This window comes from Lepidochelys kempii, chromosome 4 (assembly GCF_965140285.1).
Source record: "Lepidochelys kempii isolate rLepKem1 chromosome 4, rLepKem1.hap1, whole genome shotgun sequence".
NCBI classification, from domain to species: Eukaryota; Metazoa; Chordata; order Testudines; family Cheloniidae; genus Lepidochelys; species Lepidochelys kempii.
In genome coordinates, this window is record NC_136383.1 from 81,666,189 (window position 1) to 81,687,619 (window position 21,431).

The 21,431-nt window shown below is 40.4% G+C and overlaps 1 protein-coding gene across 8 annotated transcripts in view; it reads right to left on the minus strand.

Moving 5' to 3' along the window:
• FAT1 (FAT atypical cadherin 1) overlaps window positions 1-21,178 on the minus strand; it is a 148,910-nt gene extending 127,732 nt beyond the window's left edge. For 6 of the 8 annotated variants that reach the window (XM_073341878.2, XM_078852525.1, XM_073341875.2 and 3 more), the window contains exons 1-2: window positions 17,796-17,932; window positions 4,967-8,248 (exon numbers count right to left, since the gene is read on the minus strand). In XM_073341878.2, coding sequence (XP_073197979.2) covers window positions 4,967-8,248; window positions 17,796-17,802 — 3,289 coding nt within the window. In that variant the 5' untranslated portion in view covers window positions 17,803-17,932. Of the gene's footprint in view, window positions 1-4,966; window positions 8,249-17,795; window positions 17,934-20,631 lie in introns of those variants that run through there. The other 2 variants (XR_012158655.2, XM_073341873.2) reach the window with 2 other exon arrangements.
• Window positions 21,179-21,431: the final 253 nt, after the last annotated feature.

Consider the following 21,431-nt stretch of genomic DNA (forward strand, 5'->3'; position numbering starts at 1 on the left):
TGGACCTCGAAAGCTAAAGTATTCTATCTCCAGCGCCCCAGGTGCATGTGTACGATTTATACAATATTTTTGTCTGTAGTACATATATTTATTATGGAACACATTGGAGCTTTCATGCTACACCTCTGGAAACTAGTTCAGAGGTGATTCTCAACACATAGAACTAGCTATGGTATCATTTCCTGGAGCAACGTGAAATGTGTATTTGGGTTCACACATTTTTGGTGAACCTAAACTGGATGGTCCCAGCTGTTTCCCCTGAGGTTTGCTTGAAGTTTGCTTGTTTTGGTTTCCCAGCAAATCTTGAGCCAACCCCAATGAAACACCTGTTTCATAAAGATCTGAATAGGTTTTACCCCACTACACCAAATAGTCTCCAGTAGGGCCTCCTGACCTTAAGCTGTCTTCTAGAATGAAGGCAGTGACTACAAACTTCCCACTCAACCTTCAAAGATGGCCAGCTGCCCCACTCTAGGTTTTTGGTAGCCATACAGTAAACCTGTCCCATGTATAGATCCAAATAAAATACTGAAAGGGAAATGCAAGGGGTGCCCAACTTCCTCATCACCATTCAATAGCAGTGAGACTAGGAAATACGCCTTCATTTTTGGAGTTCTTTCTCACCACAGGGCATTCTAGGGCGCAGTAGCTCCAAAAAAAGGAGGGGGGGCATTTAAAACGACAGAAACACATCTAGGGGATCATTTCCCAATCCTCTGGCTGCCAAGGTGGGGAGTTGGGGTGCACAAGAACATGGCTCCCTGAGAGTATATCTTATAAGGGTACGTACATACTAGTACATGAAAAAGCATGTTCTAGAGGAGGGCAACTGGCGTGAAGGCATTAGAAGAATATTAAGGTGGCAAAAATCAGTCATTTAAAAAGATAGGAAATGGCTAATTTAAGGTTGCACAGACACTCAGAAACCAATCTTAATTCTAGTACACTAGAACCCTATTTTATTAACTAATTGGGGACAGAGTAGTTCATAAAATCAAAAAGTTCATAAAACTGAACATCTCAAAAGTTGCAGTAGGTAATGTGTTAAGTATTAGTATAGTGCACTGCATCATTTTCTTCTTATCCTTTCAACCGCTGCAAAGTGATTTTCAATCCACTGAAGGAATTGGAATGTGAAAAGATGTTGTTCTTCACTGACATCGCTTCTATTATTTAATTTCTCCCCTCCCCCCCACAAAAAGGGTTCATATAAGCGATTGTTCATAAGAGACTGGTGTTTGTAAAATTGAGGTGCTACTGCATTTCCTAACTTTTGAGCTTGACTTTGCACACTCAAGGTTCTTGTAATCTAAGTTTTGTAGGTAATTTCCTAGCTTTCTGAAAAAACAAACTACCTCCAGCCCCAAGAAATTCCATCATGTTGAACTGTTTTCTCTCTAAAAAAGAAAAGGAGTACTTGTGGCACCTTAGAGACTAACCAATTTATTTGAGCATAAGCTTTCGTGATGCATCCGATGAAGTGAGCTTATGCTCAAAATAATTTGGTTAGTCTAAGGTGCCACAAGTACTCCTTTTCTTTTTGCGAATACAGACTAACACAGCTGCTACTCTGAAACCTGTTTTCTCTCTCCCTCACACACACACCTCTCAAAGGTTTTAAATTCCCCACATGCACTTCATGTGATTCCCACCTTCAATTTCTTAGATATAAGATAAGTGGATCCCTTTAGATACTTAGTATCTTAGTTTTGACTCAAAAAAAGCTTCCTAAAATATGAAGTCTACCTACCTTTGGACTGGGAGTAACATGAATGAAGGAATATGATGCTGCCAGAGGAGAATACCTGGGAGACACAACTGGCTCAAGGAATAAAGGGCTCTTCCCCTCCTCCTCAGTGAATCTAGAAAATCAGCCACCCAGCTGTTTGTCAGAAGTCCAATCTGGTCTGTCCCCCGGGTCCAATCTCTTGCTTCTGTACTCTGCCTCCCGGTCACCTATTTATCAGCCTATTCCCTATTACCAAGAGCAGAGGCAGAATACCACGGTCATGAGTGGTATGAATACTTAGACATAGAATTGTAATAGAGTCCTCATAAGGTCTCCAAAGAAGCATAATTAAAAGGTTTTATTTTTAAGTGGTGTTTCAGTATCAAAGACTTCTATATTCTTAAAACATACTGTGAAGAGCTTGGTAACTTTTCTCAGCTTTCTTTTCAGCCTTTTTTGCAGGGGGTGAGGAAAATTGCCCTCTTTTCCCAAAAAGGCTGAAAAAGAGACTGGACATAGAAGTAAGCAATCTAATTTCAACAGCATGTATAGTAGGGCCTCCATTATTAAAATCAAAACATAGAAATAACACTAAATATCAGCTATGAAAATAAGGTTAGCTAACAGCAACTTTTAAACTTGAGTTTACAGATATCCACTACAACACTATCCCTGCCAAAATTATTAAATAGACGCCTTGGGACCAAATCCTGCTTGCCTTACATGAGTAGTCCTATTAAATTCAAAAAAGTAAGGCAAACAAGGTTTTAAAAAAAAAGTTAGGTAAATGAAGGAGTAAAAGGAAACATTAGACACGTGATTCTGCCACCTACTTAATAAGAGTGGCAGAATCACGGCCCATACACAAATGAACTGGCGCTGAAGAAGAAAGAATGGCACCTAGATAGTAAAATGGCAAAACTGGATTAATTCTACAGACCCACACATGGGATTAGTAAAACTCTTTTCTACATAAAACTTTGAAGCTCAGAATAAAGCAAACTTGAATATATTTGCACTAAGGAAAAGGCAAAATACTGAAAAGTGTCAGTAATCTGTCAAGCAAGCCAAAAACTAAATGTGAAATTACTAAGGCTTTGAAAGTACTTCATTAAACTTTTCTAAACCTATTTCGTAATCTTAACTGTGTACTTTGTACAAATATAAGGTAAAAGAGGAGAGACTTAATTACAACTCTGGAGACCTGCTCTTTAACAAGGTCCAATATTATTCTGATAAATGGTTGACTTTCTAAGCAATGTTTCAAGTGACATTTTGCGCTTCTAAATTTTGAACAGGTAAGCAATCTTATGGGCACAACTTACCAGTACTCATGGGACACTACCAGACATGTATAAATAGGGGTCTAACTAAACTGCAGCAAAGTCACCATTTTTTACAGGTTGGTTAGGGCATAAATAACAAATTTTGTGGAGATGTTCATACAGTTTTATATTTCATGCCACCTCTACTTCTGTGCTGCCGCTGGCGGTGCTGCCTTCAGAGCTGGGTGCCCAGATAGCAGCTGCCATTCTCCAGCCACCCAGCTCTGTAGGCAGCACAGAAGTAAGGATGGCAGTGCCGGTACCCACCCTACAATAGACTTGCGACCCCTGGTTGGGTTGCGTTGCGTTGAGACCTCCAGTTTGAGAAACTCTGTGTACTTTCACTGTAGGGTAAAAGTACACAAAAGACCAGATTTCACGGTCCATGACATGTTTTTCCAGAGGCACGAATTTGGCAGACCCCTAGTATAATATATGGAATCATTATTAAGTGAGTTGTAACTAGAGTTACCCACAGACAGGAGGAATGTCTACACTGCAATTAAAAACCCGCAGCTGTCCCATGCCAGCTGACTCAGGCACATGGGACTTGGGCTGCAGGGATATTTCACTGCTGTGTTGGACTTCCAGGCTCGGGCCTGGGCCCTGGCTCTAGGACCCTGCAAGTTCGGAGTGTCTCAGAGCTCAGGCTGCAGCCTACACCTAAGTGTCTACATTGCAGTTAAACAGCCCCACCTAAGCCACATGATCTCAAGTCTGCTGACACAGAATAGCCACAGGTGACTAACTGCAGTGTAGACATACCCTGTGAGACCAATTAACAAAACATGAGCGAAATCTTCAGATACCAATGAACTAATATGAGTTATGACAGATTACCAATGGTGTAACAGCGCAGAACTTTGCCCATGATTGCTGCTTAACTTTGTTATTTGTACTTTGGTAATCTAACACTGAAGGTATGTGAAAATCAATACAATTATTGAACACAAACTATCGGAGACTGTACAAGATGACACTCTAAATTTCTTTGCTTTTAAAAAATAAAATAAATATTGTTAAATTTCATAAAGGAAGAAAACTGTATGGGGGAAGCTAGAAGGAGTAGCAATTTTCATTTTAACTGTGCTGAGACACTTATTCAAGAAATAATTAATAGAATTTCAATCTTTTACTGAGGTTATGATGATAGCCCCTTTGAATGAATTACACTGGAATAAAATGCCTACAGCAGTTCTTAACCTATGAATCACCGACACAACAAAGCAACTCCTCTAAATCTGTTATACCAATGCATGTATAGATCCTTTATCACCATGATATTTAACAAACTGCAAATGTATTTATATTCTGTTTGGAAGAAGTTTATTTCTGTTTGTTCACCAAAAATATACAGTTACTATTGTTAAGGTGAACAGAGAAAGCTATCAATAAATTTACCCAAAGCAGCAAATATAATCATCACAGATATATCATTGCTATCCTTTGAATATAGCTTCTCTAACAAAGAGAAAAAAAGCAAGAAAATTCCAGAGTTAAAGCTTCCACTCTTTCCCTAAGGCCAGACTGTGGCATTCTGATGAGTCATCACTTATGGAACTATTCACATGAGTAAGTTCTCAACAAGGTAAGAGCTCCACAATCTGGGTCCCATGTAATATTCCTTTTGGTGCTCATGTGGGAGAGGTTTTGAGACCAATTTATTATATGTGCTGTAAAAATTTAATCCAAGTAGGAAAAATGTAACTTTAGCAAACATTTTCACTTTGTTTCACTTCCTAACACTGTGCATCCACTAAAACTGTGAATAAATTATATATAAGAAATGTTTAATAAAATAATGTAAAAACACATTCTTATTACTGTTAGTGCTTTAGGTTTGGTGTTTTTTTTGTTTGTTTGAAATACTGGAAACAGAATAAGTGAATTAAGATGCTGACAAAATTCTTACCTTTTTCTTCATCTATTCTGAAAATGCCAACACCAGATCCATCTCTGATTGAATACCTAATCTCTCCATCTCTTCCTGCATCCTCATCATAGGCAGTCACTGTCATCACAGATGAACCAATAGGGACATCTTCTTTTACAAAACCCTTATCCACAAAGCTGGAAAACCGTGGAGGGTGCAAATTTTCATTTACATCAACTACCTCAACCTCAACGTAACAGGTAGAAGATAATGAAATCGGCTTTCCTTTGTCCTTGGCCCGTACAGTTAGGTTATAAACTTGTCTCCTTTCAAAATCCAGTCTTTGTACAATACGTATTGCTCCACTCAATTTATCTACATCAAAGGTTCCATCTCCACTATCTAAAAGGCTGTATCGTATTTGACTTGACTGGCCCACATCAGGATCATACGCTTCCAGCCATGTGATAATAGTTCCTTCTGGAAGGTCCTCTCGAATTTTCACATGATAATTCAATGGAATAAATTTAGGAGGATTGTCATTGACATCTTCTAAAGACACTTTCAAAAGTACAGTGGAAAACAACTGAGGTTCTTCATTTGGCTGGTCCCTGGCTTCTATTTTCAGGAAATGCACGTGTTGGATTTCACGATCCAAAGCCCCTACAACGTGCACAACACCTGTCGTACTGTCAATAGCGAACATGTCTGTATCTGTAAGAAGAGAATATTTCACTTCCCCATTGGATCCCAAATCTTTATCTGTGGCTTCAATCTGAATGATTTCGCTGTTCAGCTCCTTGTTTTCACTCACTTCAACAAAATAGCTGTCCTGTAAAAACTCTGGTCTGTTATCATTGGCATCCAAAATTTTGATATCTAAAAGATGCCACGCAGACTTTTGTGGTATTCCCAGATCATACACAGTAATATTCAGAGTGTATTTATCTTTTACTTCTCGATCAAGGGGAGATAAAACCTTTAACATTCCTGTTTCCAAATCCACAGTAAAACTACTATCATTATTACCTCCAGAGATAGCATAAACTAGTTTTCCATTGAAGCCAGTGTCAAGATCAGTGGCATTCATAAGTATTATGCTGGAACCCACAGGCAGGTTTTCCTTTACTTCAACACTGCTTGAAAGAGTACTTCGAAACTGAGGTGCATGTAGATTCATAGAGTGAGTATCAAAGAAAGCATCCTCAACCTCACCATGAGAGTGCAGCTTAGTTGCCTGCAGTAATTTCTCTGCCAGCATTTTGGCTACACCAGTCTCTTCACATTGCAAGTTTACTGGTTTACGACTGGCAGCTACAGTTATGTTGATATATAATGGTACTGCAAAGTTCTCACCATCTGTAGCTGTAATTCTCAGACTATGAAAAGATACTTTAGCACCTAAACCATCTATTAGAGATTGCTTCAGGGAAAGCACCCCAGAGTTTGGATTTAAGATAAATAAATCTAATTCATTTCCAGATTCAATCTGGTATCTCACCAACTGGAGCTCATCAGCATCAATAGCAGATACAGTAGTAATTTGTTCTCCAACACCAAGATCCCTAAGGATTGTTCCCTCACAATTTATTTTCTCAAATAGTGGTGTGTTATCGTTCAAATTATTTAAAATAATAGTAACGGGAACTTCAACTTCTCGACGATATGGTATGCCCCAATCAGATGCTCGAATCCTTAAATTGTAAACCCTTGGCATCAATTCATAATCCATGTCTTCTGTGGTACTGATAATACCATTGAAATGGTTAATCACAAATGGTAAAGGATTCAAGTTTGCAATGCTATACGTCACATAACCATTCTCACCCTCATCAAGATCTTTTGCATTCACACTCAAGACACTAGTACCAACTGGCACATTTTCATCGAAGGAAGCTTCATATGATGTCTGAGTAAATTCAGGGGGATTACTGTTTGTGTCTTTTACTTTAATCAACACTTTTGCAGAGGCTTTTCTGTCACTTGTCATGACTTCAAGTTCAAAATGGGATGCATATTGTGCTTTTATTGGTTCTAAAGTGGTAATAAGACCTGTGTGCGGGTTTAAGTTGAATCTGACTTTGCCTGGTGCATTTTTAAAAGTATATTTTAATTGGGAATAACTAGGTAAAGCTTTTACCATTATCACAGGAGTGTTTGGAGGGGAAAATTCACTTATCTCTGCTCTGTACACATCTTTTTCAAATCTGACCGGTCCAGACTTAAACAGTGGAGATGTCACATGAATAACTTTTACAGAAGAAAACTGTGAAGGATTTCCTTTATCTTTAGCCTGAAGAGTCAGATTATATCCAAAAGGTTGGCTCTCCCAATCAATGTGGCCGACAGCTTTGATTTTATATTCTTTACCTCCTGGAACAGACCTCACCGTTTTGAACTGCTGAAGTGGGTCACCAGCCACAATACTTAATGATGCTATTTCTCCATTTGAACCCTGATCAAGGTCCTCAACCGTTACAATTGCATATGTTGGATCCTTGTCCAATTCTGAAGGAGCCAATACAGCAGCTGTAATAACAGGAGCATATTCATTTGCTTGCTCTACGTGAACAGTTAGCCTTGCCATGCTGCTAATACCGCTGCTGCCGTACAATTTCATTCCACGATCCACTGCGAGGATTTCCAGCTCATAAAGCTTAGTTTCTGCATAGTCGAGTCTTCCAGTTAGAACCACTGCACCACTTGTTGGATGTATAGCAAACATATCTGTTCTTTCTTTAAAACTGTAGTAAAATTCTCCATTGGTTCCAATATCTGCATCTGTTGCACTTACTCTTGCAATGCTGGTCCTTATTGCTGTATTTTCAGGCAAAGAAACACTGTACGATGTTGGAGAAAACAAGGGTCTTAAGTCATTTGTATCCAGTATCTGCACCCTGACCTGTGTGCGTGCTTCAGCATTAGTATTCTTTTCAACTGCTTTTACAGTCAATATGTAATGGTCTTTCACCTCTCTGTTAAGAATAGCTGTATTTCCTCCCTTGGTCCGTATTCTCAAAAAGCAAAAGTTTCCAAGAATATACTCTTCAGCTTTGAACAAGTTTTCATTGTCACCAGAAATAATTTTGTATCTTATATCCCACAGTGGATTTGCAAGGTAAATGCCCATTTTTACTGGCTGCTCAATATAAGTCTTGGCTGCAGAATTTTCATACACCGTGGCATTGTACTGGACTTGTGTAAATTGCACGGATGAAGTATGATATGGTCTTTGATTTCCTTCACAGTTTCCAAAATGCTGCACCAGCAGCAACAGCAGCATGGTCAAGGGTCTCCCCATGGTGTCAATTATCAAAATCCCTGAAACAAAATAAAGAATCATTAACTGAGGCTTTGCAAAAATTACTGACGTGTCATTTTAATTTTGATTAATTATGTGATTTAAAATACAAAGGATTTAGTTAAAGTCTTACATCTCTAATGTGGCTAAAAGTAACATGACTAGATTATGATCTCTCAATAAAGTTTCCATATGTTTCAGACTATTTAAAGGTAGTCAGATAATAAAAATCTTAAAAATGTAACACTTGAATGATGGAAGTTCATAAACCAGAAAAATAGGGAATACCGCTATACCATGGAAGGATTAATAAATTAAAAGCCAAGGTTAATTACACAGTTTTTTACTCTGTCTTGAAAGGACCATCTGAAAGCAACTACTAAAGAAATCTAATAACTTCAGTTTGAATTTTCTTGCAAATATTAAGTTTGGCTATATAACACTAAATTTAAGACTACCCTAATTTTTTACTTAAAGGGCTTTCATTTATTGTAATTTGAAAATCAATTTGGAAAGTATTCATTTAATATAACTATACCCATAGCTACCCAAAGTTAATATGCTTTGTCATATAGCTTATTAATGCTGTATTTCTCACATCTTGACCTTAAAACTAGTGGCCTAGTAATGGCTTCAGTTGTGCACTTTCTTTATCCATATGAATAAAATTCCTCCACATGTAACAAACATTTCTCATTCAAGCCCAAATAAAAAGCAGACAATGATTAGCTGCCGCAAGTGTTATTAAGATTATACCATACTAAAAATAGTCTTTGAAATGTCACCATTATAGGCCATGTGTTATTGACTTGTTTTATAAATAAAAAATTAGTGGTGTCTGGATGACCCCAGTGCTTCATAACAGACTACCGAACCTTTCACTTCAGGTTACTGGGTCACATGTGGCATTGGTACAATAGTGACAGAAAGTCATTCTCATGCCTTCTAATTTAGGCTGTTCAATGGCTAATGTCAAAAGATATTCTAAGAATTGGACTGAGACTATGTTAAGAGTGTAATCATTCACTCCTCTGGACTTCCGAGTGCAACCACTCTGTTCTAGGTCTGTTTTAGTTACTTTACAAGCTTTCTGGGACAGGGACTGTCCGTATATTGCATCTTGAGCAGGTGGCAGTGCACACCACAATGAATACTTTCCCAATTAACACTAAATTGGAGAAGATGAGGATTCAGCATGCGGAGGGAATGAATTACTTTCTTACCCTTAGATCTATCCCCATCAAAACAAAGTTGAGGCAAACAAATGTTATAAAGGAAGAAAGGAGGACTGGCCCAAAAAATTTGGGAAGGCCATTAAAATTACCTTTCTTAAAGGACCTCTCCAAACTTTTTTTTGACATTCCCCATATTTAATGGACATGGGCAGAATCTTCAAGTCACCATTAGCTTTCTTTTCTGCACCAGCAGGAGAGCCCAATATTGTAAACGTGTTGATGCATAATTGCCAACATTTCAATCCAGGACAAATTGTGATGAGAGGGAAGCACTTTGAGGACCTCACAACTACTATAGCACCACCTTTCATTAGGAATGTTTGCCCTCATACCACTATGATGGTCATTCTAAAGGTCTTTGTGGACTCTGTAATGTTATTAGATACCCAAATATCAATAGATAAGGAATCGACTCTGCCACCTGCAGCAGGACCAGTGTGTGTTCCCCATCCTAAAAGATTCAAAGTTAACCACAGACATCTTCACATTCATGGCCTCCATGCTTCATCACTGCAATGCAATGCATTGTTGGAATTAAGTCACCAACCGTAAAAAAAAAAAAAAATTAAAAAGTAGCAGCCTTGATTATTCAGCAAAAAAGAATGGTGAGACCACATCACTCCAGTCCTCTGAATACTAATGAATAGAGAATCAAGTTCAAGGCTTTTGTCATTCTCTTCAAAGCCCTCTAAAGGAATGGCCCACATTAGCAGAGATTCTTCCTCATATAGCATGCATATAACCTCATAAAACAGCCAGTTTACACTGGAAGAACGGAACCATCAACCACAAGAGCAAGACTCTAGGGCTCAGGAGGCAGAATTTGCTCTGCAGCTGGCCCATGAATATGAAACTTACCCCCAACAGATGTCAGAATCACCCCAAAACTCAAAACTGTCAGATCAAAATGTTAAAACCCTCTTCTTTGACATCCCTATCCTACAGTAATAATTGCTAGCAAAAAATAAATATATAGTTTTTCTGACAAAAGACGAGATGGACAGAGATCCTTGTGTGGTTAATTTAGATTTTACAAAGGTATTCAGATGCCACAATGCTGAATATGGTAAAAGAACCACAACAGATAGTTTGGAGATGTTTGCAGTGGACCACACTCCAGGTAACCTGAGGCTTTGGGAGCTCCGTTTCCTTCCCCATAAAATATAGGCTATTACATAGGACATCTGCCAAGAAAACACCAAAAAAAAAAAAAAAACACATAAATTACACAAAATTCACTAACCCAGGTATTTTAAATCTTTTGTTTTTTTTAATCCCTTCTTCAATTCCGTTATCCTATTTTTTTCTCCTATGTTTGACTATTCTCTCTTGTTTGGTATTCTCTTAATTCATTACCTACCATACGTGGTCTTTCCTATTTTCACCCATTCTCCAGTGTCACACTGACTCTTCACTGTGCTCTTCCATTGTTCTTCTTCCTGTGATCCTCCCCTCCTCCTGAATTCTATTATCTCTCTCTTCTCCCTCCCTCCAGTCCTTGCTTCTAGCGTGGCTTCAGCCCCCTCCTGTTGTCTCTTTCCAAAGTCCTTCCCATTGTGCCTTCTTTTTCCATCTCTCCTCACAAGGATTCACCCTCCTCTAGTTCCCACTCCCTTAAGCAGGCTTCTGAAACAGGACAAGTAGGCCAAATCCCCACTACCTTTTTACCCTACACACTGATAAGCACCTGACCTAGCTCAAGAACTAAGCTAGTCCATCTCATGGCTAGATGTCACAATGACAACTCAGAGAGAGAGAGAGAGAGAGAGCTCATTCAGGCAGCCAGATAATGGCTCACCCACAACCACGAATCAATTACTCAAAGTCCCTGAAAGCTGTGGGACTTAAGGCTTGGACCATGAAGCCTGTGGCCATATGAAACCATAGAGGGAATGGTTGATAACATGATCAGTAATTGTTTGGGGAAAAAAAAATCACTGTGATAATCTTTCAAACCAAGTAATTAGTTTACACGAGCAAGGCTATTTCCACAACCAAAAAAGACTACAACCTTTTAAAAATTAAATCTAAGGTTAGAATTGGTACTTAAATTATCTTAAAATTGGGGTGGGAGGTATGATTTTGTGGGCCTCAAATGACAGCTTTGTCAGGAAGCTTGCACACTTTACCTGGGCTGTCACCTGTTGTGTGTCCTTGGATCCCCAGGACTTTATTTGCAATAAATTCACTTGAACAAGATAAATAAATAAATGAACAGTTTCACCCTAAAATTACTCCAATAATTCTAAAACTCAGGGCAATTTAAGAGGCCATTAAATTGTGCTAAAGGCCATGTTATAAAATGACTAAGCCATTTTTTAAATGCAATCAACGAGAGACTAAACAAAAACATATCTCACAAAAGTGCTTTGACTATACAAGGATCTCAACTGTATCTCTGCTTTTGCAAGCAGGCACTGCTTTCCGTGGCACAGAAACATAGGAAGGGTTGTCACCTCCACAGTCGCGGACCCCTCACTGAAGCTGTTCACGTTTCACTTTTCATCGGTATAGACAGGAGTGGAAGAGTTGTCCAGATTATACACATGCCTTATCCATCTCTCTAACGTATTTATGGAGCACTGATCATCTTAGTATCTAAGCAGTGAAGCAGAGCTGAGGCTTGATGATTATGGTCTCCATCCCCTTAGAAGGGGCAACAACTTTAGCAGAAGCCAGGGTCAAGCACATGGCAGCAGTACAGAGGGGCACACCATGCATGCATGGCACTAATAATCCCCTTTCTGTGCATTAGTGAATCTTCTTCCTCTGTGCCCTCCCTAAACTTTCCCCACAGACAGGATGATTTCATGGAAACTCCACAAACTCACCCTTACAGAATTTCTTGTGCCCTCCTGTTACCATCCTGTGGCTATTTTCACATTAAGGTATGGTTTGCCCAATTTGTTAAAATTAAAGGGCGAGGAAGGAGTCTGCCTCTGAATTTGTCTTTGCATTTAAGATTATATTTTAAATTCCTCCAATTCTGAGGTGGTGGTGGTTGTTTTTTTTAATTCAAAAGCAAACTTTCAGAAACCACTCTTTGATACAGCTTACATTATGTGTCACAATGCACATTTCCCCTTTCCTCCCTCAATAATATTATGGAATTCTTCTTTTTAGAAAGGTAATCAGACATGCCAAACCCACGAAAAAAAAAATGCAGAAATTGCACTTGTTTTTGGCTTAATCGGCTTGTTGGCTAGTAGCTGGTTGCTTTTTCTTTTTCTTTTTTTTTTTGGAGGGGGGGAAAGAGAGTGAGGGGTGTACAGCGGGTCCACCAAAGTCCCAGACTGCACGCCGGGGGGCGGGGTAGGGAGGGGAACTAGTCACAGAGTGTTGGGGTTCTTAGGGATTGGCTTGTTTCTGTCTTGTTTTGAAATGGAATTAGCTTGATTTTTGGCTTATTGTGAAAGTCGGGGTGCTTATTTACCTCGTGAAAGTTGGCAACTGTGTGTTTCCATTACTGATAACACTGCTGACTTTTGACACTCCTGCCAACCTTAAACTTACCACTAGCTGTTCATATGGTACCAAAATTTGAAAGATCATATTCCCTTCATAAAGAAAAGTGAAGTCTGTTTACAGATGAATGCATTATTATCCTGTCCTCCTCACATCTCACTTTGACTGAAAACGTGAATCTTGAATTTATGAAAATACATTACATCTATTCAACTCAGAATTCTGAAAAGTGTAAACACCATTAGCATTTTAACTACTCCAACATTATTATGTGACATCTAATAATATTGTATTATACTTTTAAGCAGTTATTGCTTAATTTCCATAGGAACTTCAAATATAGAATCTGTCACTTCTAAACAGTACACAAATATTTAAATCATGATTGCCTGGCTGCCAGTAAGGAATCCAGCCCTGAACAGCAGCTTGGGCAAATTGCTGATTTAAAACCTGGAACAAGAGATGTCTATCAGTTACACAGAATAATATCCCACCTAGATAAAATTACTAATTGATATTTCTGTACCTCAAAACATGAAGTTTTAAATGTGGGATTTTTAGTTTGTGACATAATTTAGACAGATATTGGAAATTTTAAATAATAGATCTCGGATTATCTGAAGACCTCTATGTAATATGTCTTGATTAAGACCCAAAGATATGAAATAATGTTAATTCTATAGACAAAAGAATTATGGGGGGGAGGGGGGAATCTAACAATGTAAAGATGTCAGGTGATGTAGTATACAATGCTTTATAAAAACATCAGGCTGTATTTTAATCACCTATAACTCATTCTTAGTGAGCCAAAATGACTACATTCCAGAAACATTTTAGCCAAAGCTACATTTTAAACTCTTAAAATGTTATCTCTGAAATATCACGAGTCTACGATTTTCTATCCATTTTCAAAATATAGCAAAACAGTTTGCTTAACTAAATTTCATTGCCACATGTTCATAAAAGTACACAGTATACTCCTCTGAAATGCCATAACCAGACATTCTTTGATTTCCTATTTGGAAGAAATTATGTAACTAATATTCACATTTTTCTTCAGCGTTTCATTTTTAAATATATGATGCAATTGTTTTTCTGTAGTGGAAGCTTTCTTACATAAAAGGAAACTTAACTGATAAAGATACTATATCACTCTGAATAAGAAAAAATACTAAGACAAATTAGTAAATATTCAGACAGCAATAGAAAGAATGAAATTAGGCCAAAAGTTAGGGCTAGTATGCTTCCACCACTACCATAGCTGTAAATCACTGAATTAAACTGGGCATCGATCTTTCACAAACGTATGCAACTTACTATTATTTATACACTAGTGCCTACAGACTATAACCAAGCTTGGGGCCCCCCATGTACTAGGCACCACACACACACACTTACTTTAGTAAGAGCCAGTTCCAACACAAAGGAGCTTGGGACTATGGAAGACATTTAAAGGAAGTTTAATTGTCCCCATTTTATACATGGGGAACCAGACATGACCTGTGCCTGCTGATAGTGGAGGGTGCGGGCGGGGTGGGGGCAGAGTAAAGGACGCCAGCTTCAGCAGTGTTACAGACCATGCTCTGTACAAACCAAGCAGCAAATCTGGGGGGCATGTGACCACTTATGCCTCCCCTCTCCTCCCTCCCACCCCACCTCTGTGGGGAACTAAGACAGAGAGATATGCCCAAAGTCACATAGAATGACCATGAAAAAACCAGGAATTAAAACATAGATTTCCTGAGCCCTAAGTCGAGCACCTTAACCACAATACCATCCATCATCTACTCACAAGACTATCCAGTTGAGTTCAGTGGGACATGCATACGTGACTACAGGATTAGGGTCTTTCTTATTAGCACAGTTTGTCCTATAGCTACAGGGAAACTTCAATGGGAGTTTTGTGTACTCAAGAAATGCCTCTAGTACATTCTTCTGCCAATGAAAATTGGGCTCTATAGTAGTTTCTAGCGTTTTGTTCTACTGAGATTTTTCCCATGAATTTTTAATAAGTGGGAACTAATGTGTGTGTGTATATAGATATATACAGAGAGAGAGATAAATGTAAATATACATGCATACACACACACACTTACGTTAACAACTTCTTTAATTTATATACTACCTTAACAAGCCAAAACATCTTTATGCATCAACATCAACATCAAAAAAGCTCTGGTGAGTACAATTTGTAAACTTTTAGGATATGAATCTGCAAACGCTTTTTTCATTCAAAAAGTTGCTATTTGAGTAAGAGCTTGCATGACCAGGCCTTTGCTGCAGAGCCTGAAGAGGGAGACAAAGACAATGAGTTTGTAGACCCTACCAATATATTTTCATTTCTCAGCAATTAAGCATTACCTGTTTAAAAGAATAGTTGCTTATAGCCCTGAAGTTTCCATATTAGACTGTAACTGTTTAAAGGTGAGTCAAGTTTTAGGTCAAAATCCCGAGACTAGTTTGCCGGGATGGGTGGGGGGAAGGGTTTGTATTCAAAAAATTAACACATGATGAAAGCTTACAGTTGAATTATTTTATTAAAGCCAGAAAGTTATTTGGAAAATGCACATTGTTGGGAAGATTAACATAATAGTTTAAACTTGTGGGTAAACACAAGCCCTATATGCTATAAACATTTTGGCTTATTAAATCCCTGAAATTGACCTATTTCCTAACTACTCTATGTAGTGCACAAATACTCTGAAACTCACAACAGGCAAAAAGAAAATGTAGAAGTTTTGCATTAGCAGCGATATTTGCTTGAGTAAAGGTTGAAGGACTGAACCCTCACTCCAGGAAAAGGAGACTTTAATCTTTATTGTGTCTCAAATGGCTTACTATGCCAAAACAGCTCTGTAACTTTCTTATATTCATATGTAACAGTGGCTTTAATGATACTCTATCATTAAAAGACTCTTAATCAGCCATTATTGTTGATGAGTTTCACAAGGGAAAATTGTAATGAGATACCATATAATCTCTTGTGCAATATACATAATGCTTTTTTTATTATAATATACAGAAAACTATCAAATACCTGAAAGTCTCAACGTAGCAAGTGATTATCTTGAAACTTTTGGTGACCAAACCACTTTATCTAAAAGGGGTAACATTTTAAGTGCAACTTTGTTTTTTAAGATTTTTCTTTTAAGTATTGTACTCCTTTCTTCCACAGAAGGGAATGGGAGTTTTGCCACTGACCTTCAAAGGAAGCAGAATTGGGCCCCTATAAAGCTTTTCTTCAAGTGAAGTTATTAGACCATTGGCATAACTGACACCCATTATTGCTTCTCTTTTAAAATGAAGAGACATTACAGTAGTAATAGATGAAGTTTCAATCAAACAATATTTAAATCTGCACATATAAATCAGAGCTTTATGCATAGTGTAAGGAACACAATAATTAAAAAAATGAATGTAGCTATCCCTCCCATACATCTATTAATACAGTAATTTAAAACTGTGTAAAATGTATCGTAAGTTTAATATTCAAAGATATCAAGGGCAGTATAATAGCTTTTAAGAAATTCCCCTAAAAATAAGTGACATTATTAACATTATGCTTATTATTGTGTCAAATTTGTAACTGTAATAAATACATGGTAAGTGAAAACTTACTAAAGGGGTTTTTGTTTTTTTAAAAAGTACATTTTTGGTAGTGAAACTTCACAATTTATTATGGTTGCTACACAAAATGTAAACTCCTGAAGAAGAATTTCAGCTTGAGCATTTTAGAAACAGAACATGGGGGAGGGAGAAGAGGGAGGAATCAGAAACCTTGAGTTCTTCAGTGCACGCTTTGCTCTTTACGTGTCAAAGGAATCCAAGGGACAAACAATGGTAGATACATTGCAAAAGCGCAAACAAAGAGGAAAATCAGCCGGAGATATTTATTCATTGCGAATCTTCGTCGGCTTACCATGGATATTAAGTTTACAATGGGCCATTAAATGCATAATGCGTACAGACAGACACCTTCCCTTCAGGGTACAAAATTATCTCCTCCTCTCTTCCTAGGCGTAATTTAATAGACTCCTGCAGACAAAATTACAGCCAACTCTCTGACTATTTCTCTGCTCATTTAAACTCGTAATAACAAGACCCTTTTACAAGCATTAAAACGAGAGAAGCTGTAGCTTCATAGTGAACTGACCAGAAACAGCCACCATGCCACACAAAAAGAAGTCTCTAAAGCATAGCTGGGAGGGATGAGAATGGGAGATCTTTCACATTTTTCAGCTCCGTTTCCGCGATAACGTGGCCTGATGGAGCCAGGCAGGAAAAGAGACTCGTGAGCGCAGGTTTAACTCGTCCAGGTCTTCTCCCCCCACGCTCCCCGCCCCTGCATCGTGGCTTTGATTTGATTGTGTAGCAAATGAATCCAGGCCATTAACGCCGCGCCAGCCTCTTGTTTCCAAGCTCACTTCCAGGGACTTACTATTCCCCTCACGTCTCCTCTCACCCACCCCCTGGCCCCCACCATGCTCATCGACCCCGGGGGAGGCAAGATAGTGAGCGGCGGCTGCAATCAACCTTGCAGGAAGGAGGTAGCGGCGGGGGGAGGGCTACAGGCACCTTCCCATTCACCGTCCACCCCCGAACGCCCCCTCTTGCCCCCAAACTCCCTGCCCAACTTCCAGGACACAGTCCCCTCCGGGGCCGGGGGCTGCAGCCTTTGCGGGCTGCGTGCGAGCGGGGCAGCGGGAGCAGAGCCCGCGGACAGCAGCCCGGGCTCGGCAGGCTCTGCACCCTGCCGGCTGCGCTCCTTTCTCCCGGGCCCCCAGCCCCAAACTTCTGCCCCACGCCTCAAAGTCGCCCGAAAGTTTCCCCAAAGAGGCCGCCAGAGCCAGGCGCGCCAGTCCCTCACCTCTCATTGCCGGCGGGGAGGAGATGTGTGGAGGGGCTTCGTGGGCGCCCAGCGCCGCATGGTGACCTGCCCCACTCCTTCTCTTTCTCCCCTCGCCGCCGTCCCGCTCCCCTCTCCCGGGCCGCTGCACTCTGCATTTCTATATTCCTCCGCAGGCCAGGCCTGCCACCACCCCCCCCCCCCTCCGGAACTAATTTCCCTGGCATGAAAACCTAAACCACACTTCCAGAGACTCCAGGGCTCCCAACCATCTGGCTCCTAAATTATTATACCCTTCACATCAAAAGATCCACTATCTCTCCTCGATGGCAGGACTCATTTCACTGGTTTTTGCTTAAAAAAAGCTTTCGGTAACAAAGCAGAGGCAGCGAAAACTCAGCCTTCGCCCTGCTAATTTTTGTTCTTATTTCTGTTGGTATTTGCAAGTTAAAAAACGAGCAGAGCGGGGTATGATGTTAGTAATCTAGAAGCTGAAAACGGGGGATCTTTTCTTTTGTTATAAAAACTTCAGAGTTTGCTGTTTCAAACCGTCCGAGATTATTGCAATCGGCATTTAAATTTATCTCCTCTCGTTTACAGGACCATCATTGCTTTATAGTTTCCTGCTTATTCAACGAACCCTAAAAGGAATCCGGCTAGAACCGAATCAACCTCCTCCAGTGATAACACACCACACAGTACAAAGTTCCCAGTGCAACGAGTGGGAGTGTTTCCCCAAGACTTGTATGCACAGCTGGGTAAGAAAACCTAACCTCTGCAAACTCCAGCTCTGGAAAGTGGCATGCATACTACGCCCTGTAGCCCAAACACCACTAACCTCCTCATTATCCGGCCAGAAATTGAAGACGGAAAAGACAAAAATACCAACTTGGGAGACAAGGACAGCTTTGCATTCCATTGTGTACAGTTATTTTATTAGACGGCTTATTTAAAACTTGAAAAAAGCAGAACTCTTCAGACAGTAGTCTGGACATTTGTAAATATCTAAAAGGAAGTCCAAAGATACACCAAAAACAAAACAAAACCTTATGCATAAAGATTATCAAGTCCAAAATGTAAGCGACACCGGACCAAATCCTGGACGCCTTACTCACACGAGTAACCACAGTGATTACACTGAAGAGAGCAAGATTTGGCTCAGTGTAAGAATCTCTCTTGCCCTTCGCTTATTCCCTCAACCTCAGAGACAAGTGTTTAGGGTGTTTAAAAGAAGAAGTGGAGACCTAAATCATGGGAGCCAAAAAGATTGTTCTCAATAGGGAGCTCTCCAGAAAGGGTTTTTTGGAAGGGGAGGGAAAACCAAGGTCAGGTATTTCATGACTCCCAGCTGAATTCAGTTATCATCATTCAGTAGCTGTGTACATGAAAGTCTCTAACAAGTTATGGAAAGGGGAAAAAATAAACAACTACGGGGACAGCGAGACAGAACACTATTGCTCCATGTAAAGAAAGAACTTTTACACTGACCTGAAATTATAACCCTGGGCTCGCTGGTACTTTTATTTGTAGTAACAGTGTACAATTTGCGGTTTAGTAGATAATAGCGTGCAACCTAATATGCATACACACACATATCCCTGTTCTCTAAGATAGAAAATCTTAACCACAGGAATGGGTGGGATTGGCCAAATTATTTATATAAATGACCAGATGTAAAATGTGGTTACCTGAGTGGATCCTGAAGTCTTATCTTTTACAATGTTTGCGAAATTCTACTGCACGTTAGCTATAAGGTGCATTGGTTTTGAAAAGGTCCAACACCTTTGATTTAGTTCCTAGACATTCCTTGAAATAGTAAATGCTACCAATAAAGAAATAGCCATTTGGGATAAAGCTGAAATGATATCGTCCTGGCACGTACATGTAAATAACATTAAAGATTAATACTCCCAAATGTTCCTTGGAGTGATCGCCATTCATTAATAAATGATAAACGCTTAATAACGATCAAACATTTGTTTAGGGAATTCTGACTCGGCAGACTCACTGAGAAACCTAATTGCCTGGAAGAAACCGGAGTTCATCGCCACAGGAAGCAAGCAAGCAAAGGGCGAGAGAAGATTACAGGAGCACGTTTATTACGCATTCGCCGTGCACCGTTTTTTTCCTAGCCAAATAAATCAATCGATCGATGCGGCAGCACTGGGAGCCCCAACGATTCCTGCTTGATCTATGACTAAATCTTCACACATTCAGGACCGGATCAGAAGTAATCGACTCACAAATATCTCAAGTTTGCCTTTTTAGTGGCTTGATGGAAATGATTGTAAAGTCCTGACGCAAAGACCCCGCGACCTCATTTATGGTTCTAGACAGAACTGGAGCACCTCTGGAGCAAGGACCAGCGGGATAAGAGGGCAATGGGGCTCCTCCCGGTCCCTTGTGTCTCCAGACAACGCTGAACTTGGCAGCCGTGGGGGGAAAAGGAGCCGCCGTACCCAGTGCGCAGGCTAGAGGGCGCTGCACCACAACACATCGCCCCGGACTCCTTGTTCTTCTTCCACAGGCACCATTTCTAAAACAAGTTACACTTTAAAATAATGCAAAACCCAGTCGAACATCTTTGCAACAAGCCTTCTGAATTTGGTTCCGTATTGTACAGGTTTTGACTGAACTATCTAGATATCTTTGTCTATATCGAGGGAGGGAAATAGATGTGTGTCTGTTGAGGGATCAAAACATAGGTATACATAGGAGTGTGTGTATATACCCACACACACTAGCCAGACAAACACAGTAGTGTGTACTTCATTAAAGCCTATTTATGCTACTGGACAACATAAATACAATTAAATATTTTTTTAAAATCCAGGGAAAACAAAATCTAAGAACTCACCAGACCAGCTGGACTTAATACTTCTCTCCCAAAGTCCACTCTAGTTTAGTTGATTCCCCGCACACTTTGTTTAATTAAAAAAAATTGTCAAGCGTCTAAAGTATGAACTTTGCCACCCTTCTGTTCTTCAGCACAGGTCCAACGCGCAGCAAATCCAGCGCCCCTGCCCATATCCCGATGGCCGCATTTCGGCGTGTACCCATTCGATTTTCAAACTTGAAAGGGGGTGGGGAGGGGGAGAGAGAGAAAGGCGAGGGACGGAACGACCCAAGTGTTTCAAGACATGTCCAGGCAAAGAGCGGGTAGAGTTGAGCAGCAGGCTCCGCAGCAGCAGAAAGCGAGCTGCAGCGGATCACTGACTCACTCCCTCTCCTCTCCCTCGCTCGCTCTTGGACATCGCTCACTGGAGCGCCGTCCCCTCCCTCTTCCAAGCGTTGGATTGAAGGGATTCTCCAGCGGCGGCAGCCTTTCCTCCTACCCCGGCCCCAGCGGCTCCCTGGGGGCGGATCTCTGCCTCCACAGCAGGCGCTATCAGACACCTGAGCCGGAGCCCCTCTCCCACTACCGCTCGCAGCGTTTCCCGAGCCCGTGTGTGGCAGCGGGTGAAGCGCCGCCGCCTTTCCTGGAGCTGGGGCTCAGTGGGGATGCGTCCCGGGTCTAAGCCCCTGGCCCGGGAGTCGGGCTCCGCTGTCACGGTTCCAGCCCTCTTGGCAGCAGAAGTTTGGGCTGTTGCCGTTCCCTTTTCCAAAGCGCTTCCTCCACTCCTGTATCGCCCCCTCCCTCGGCCTCTGCACTACAGC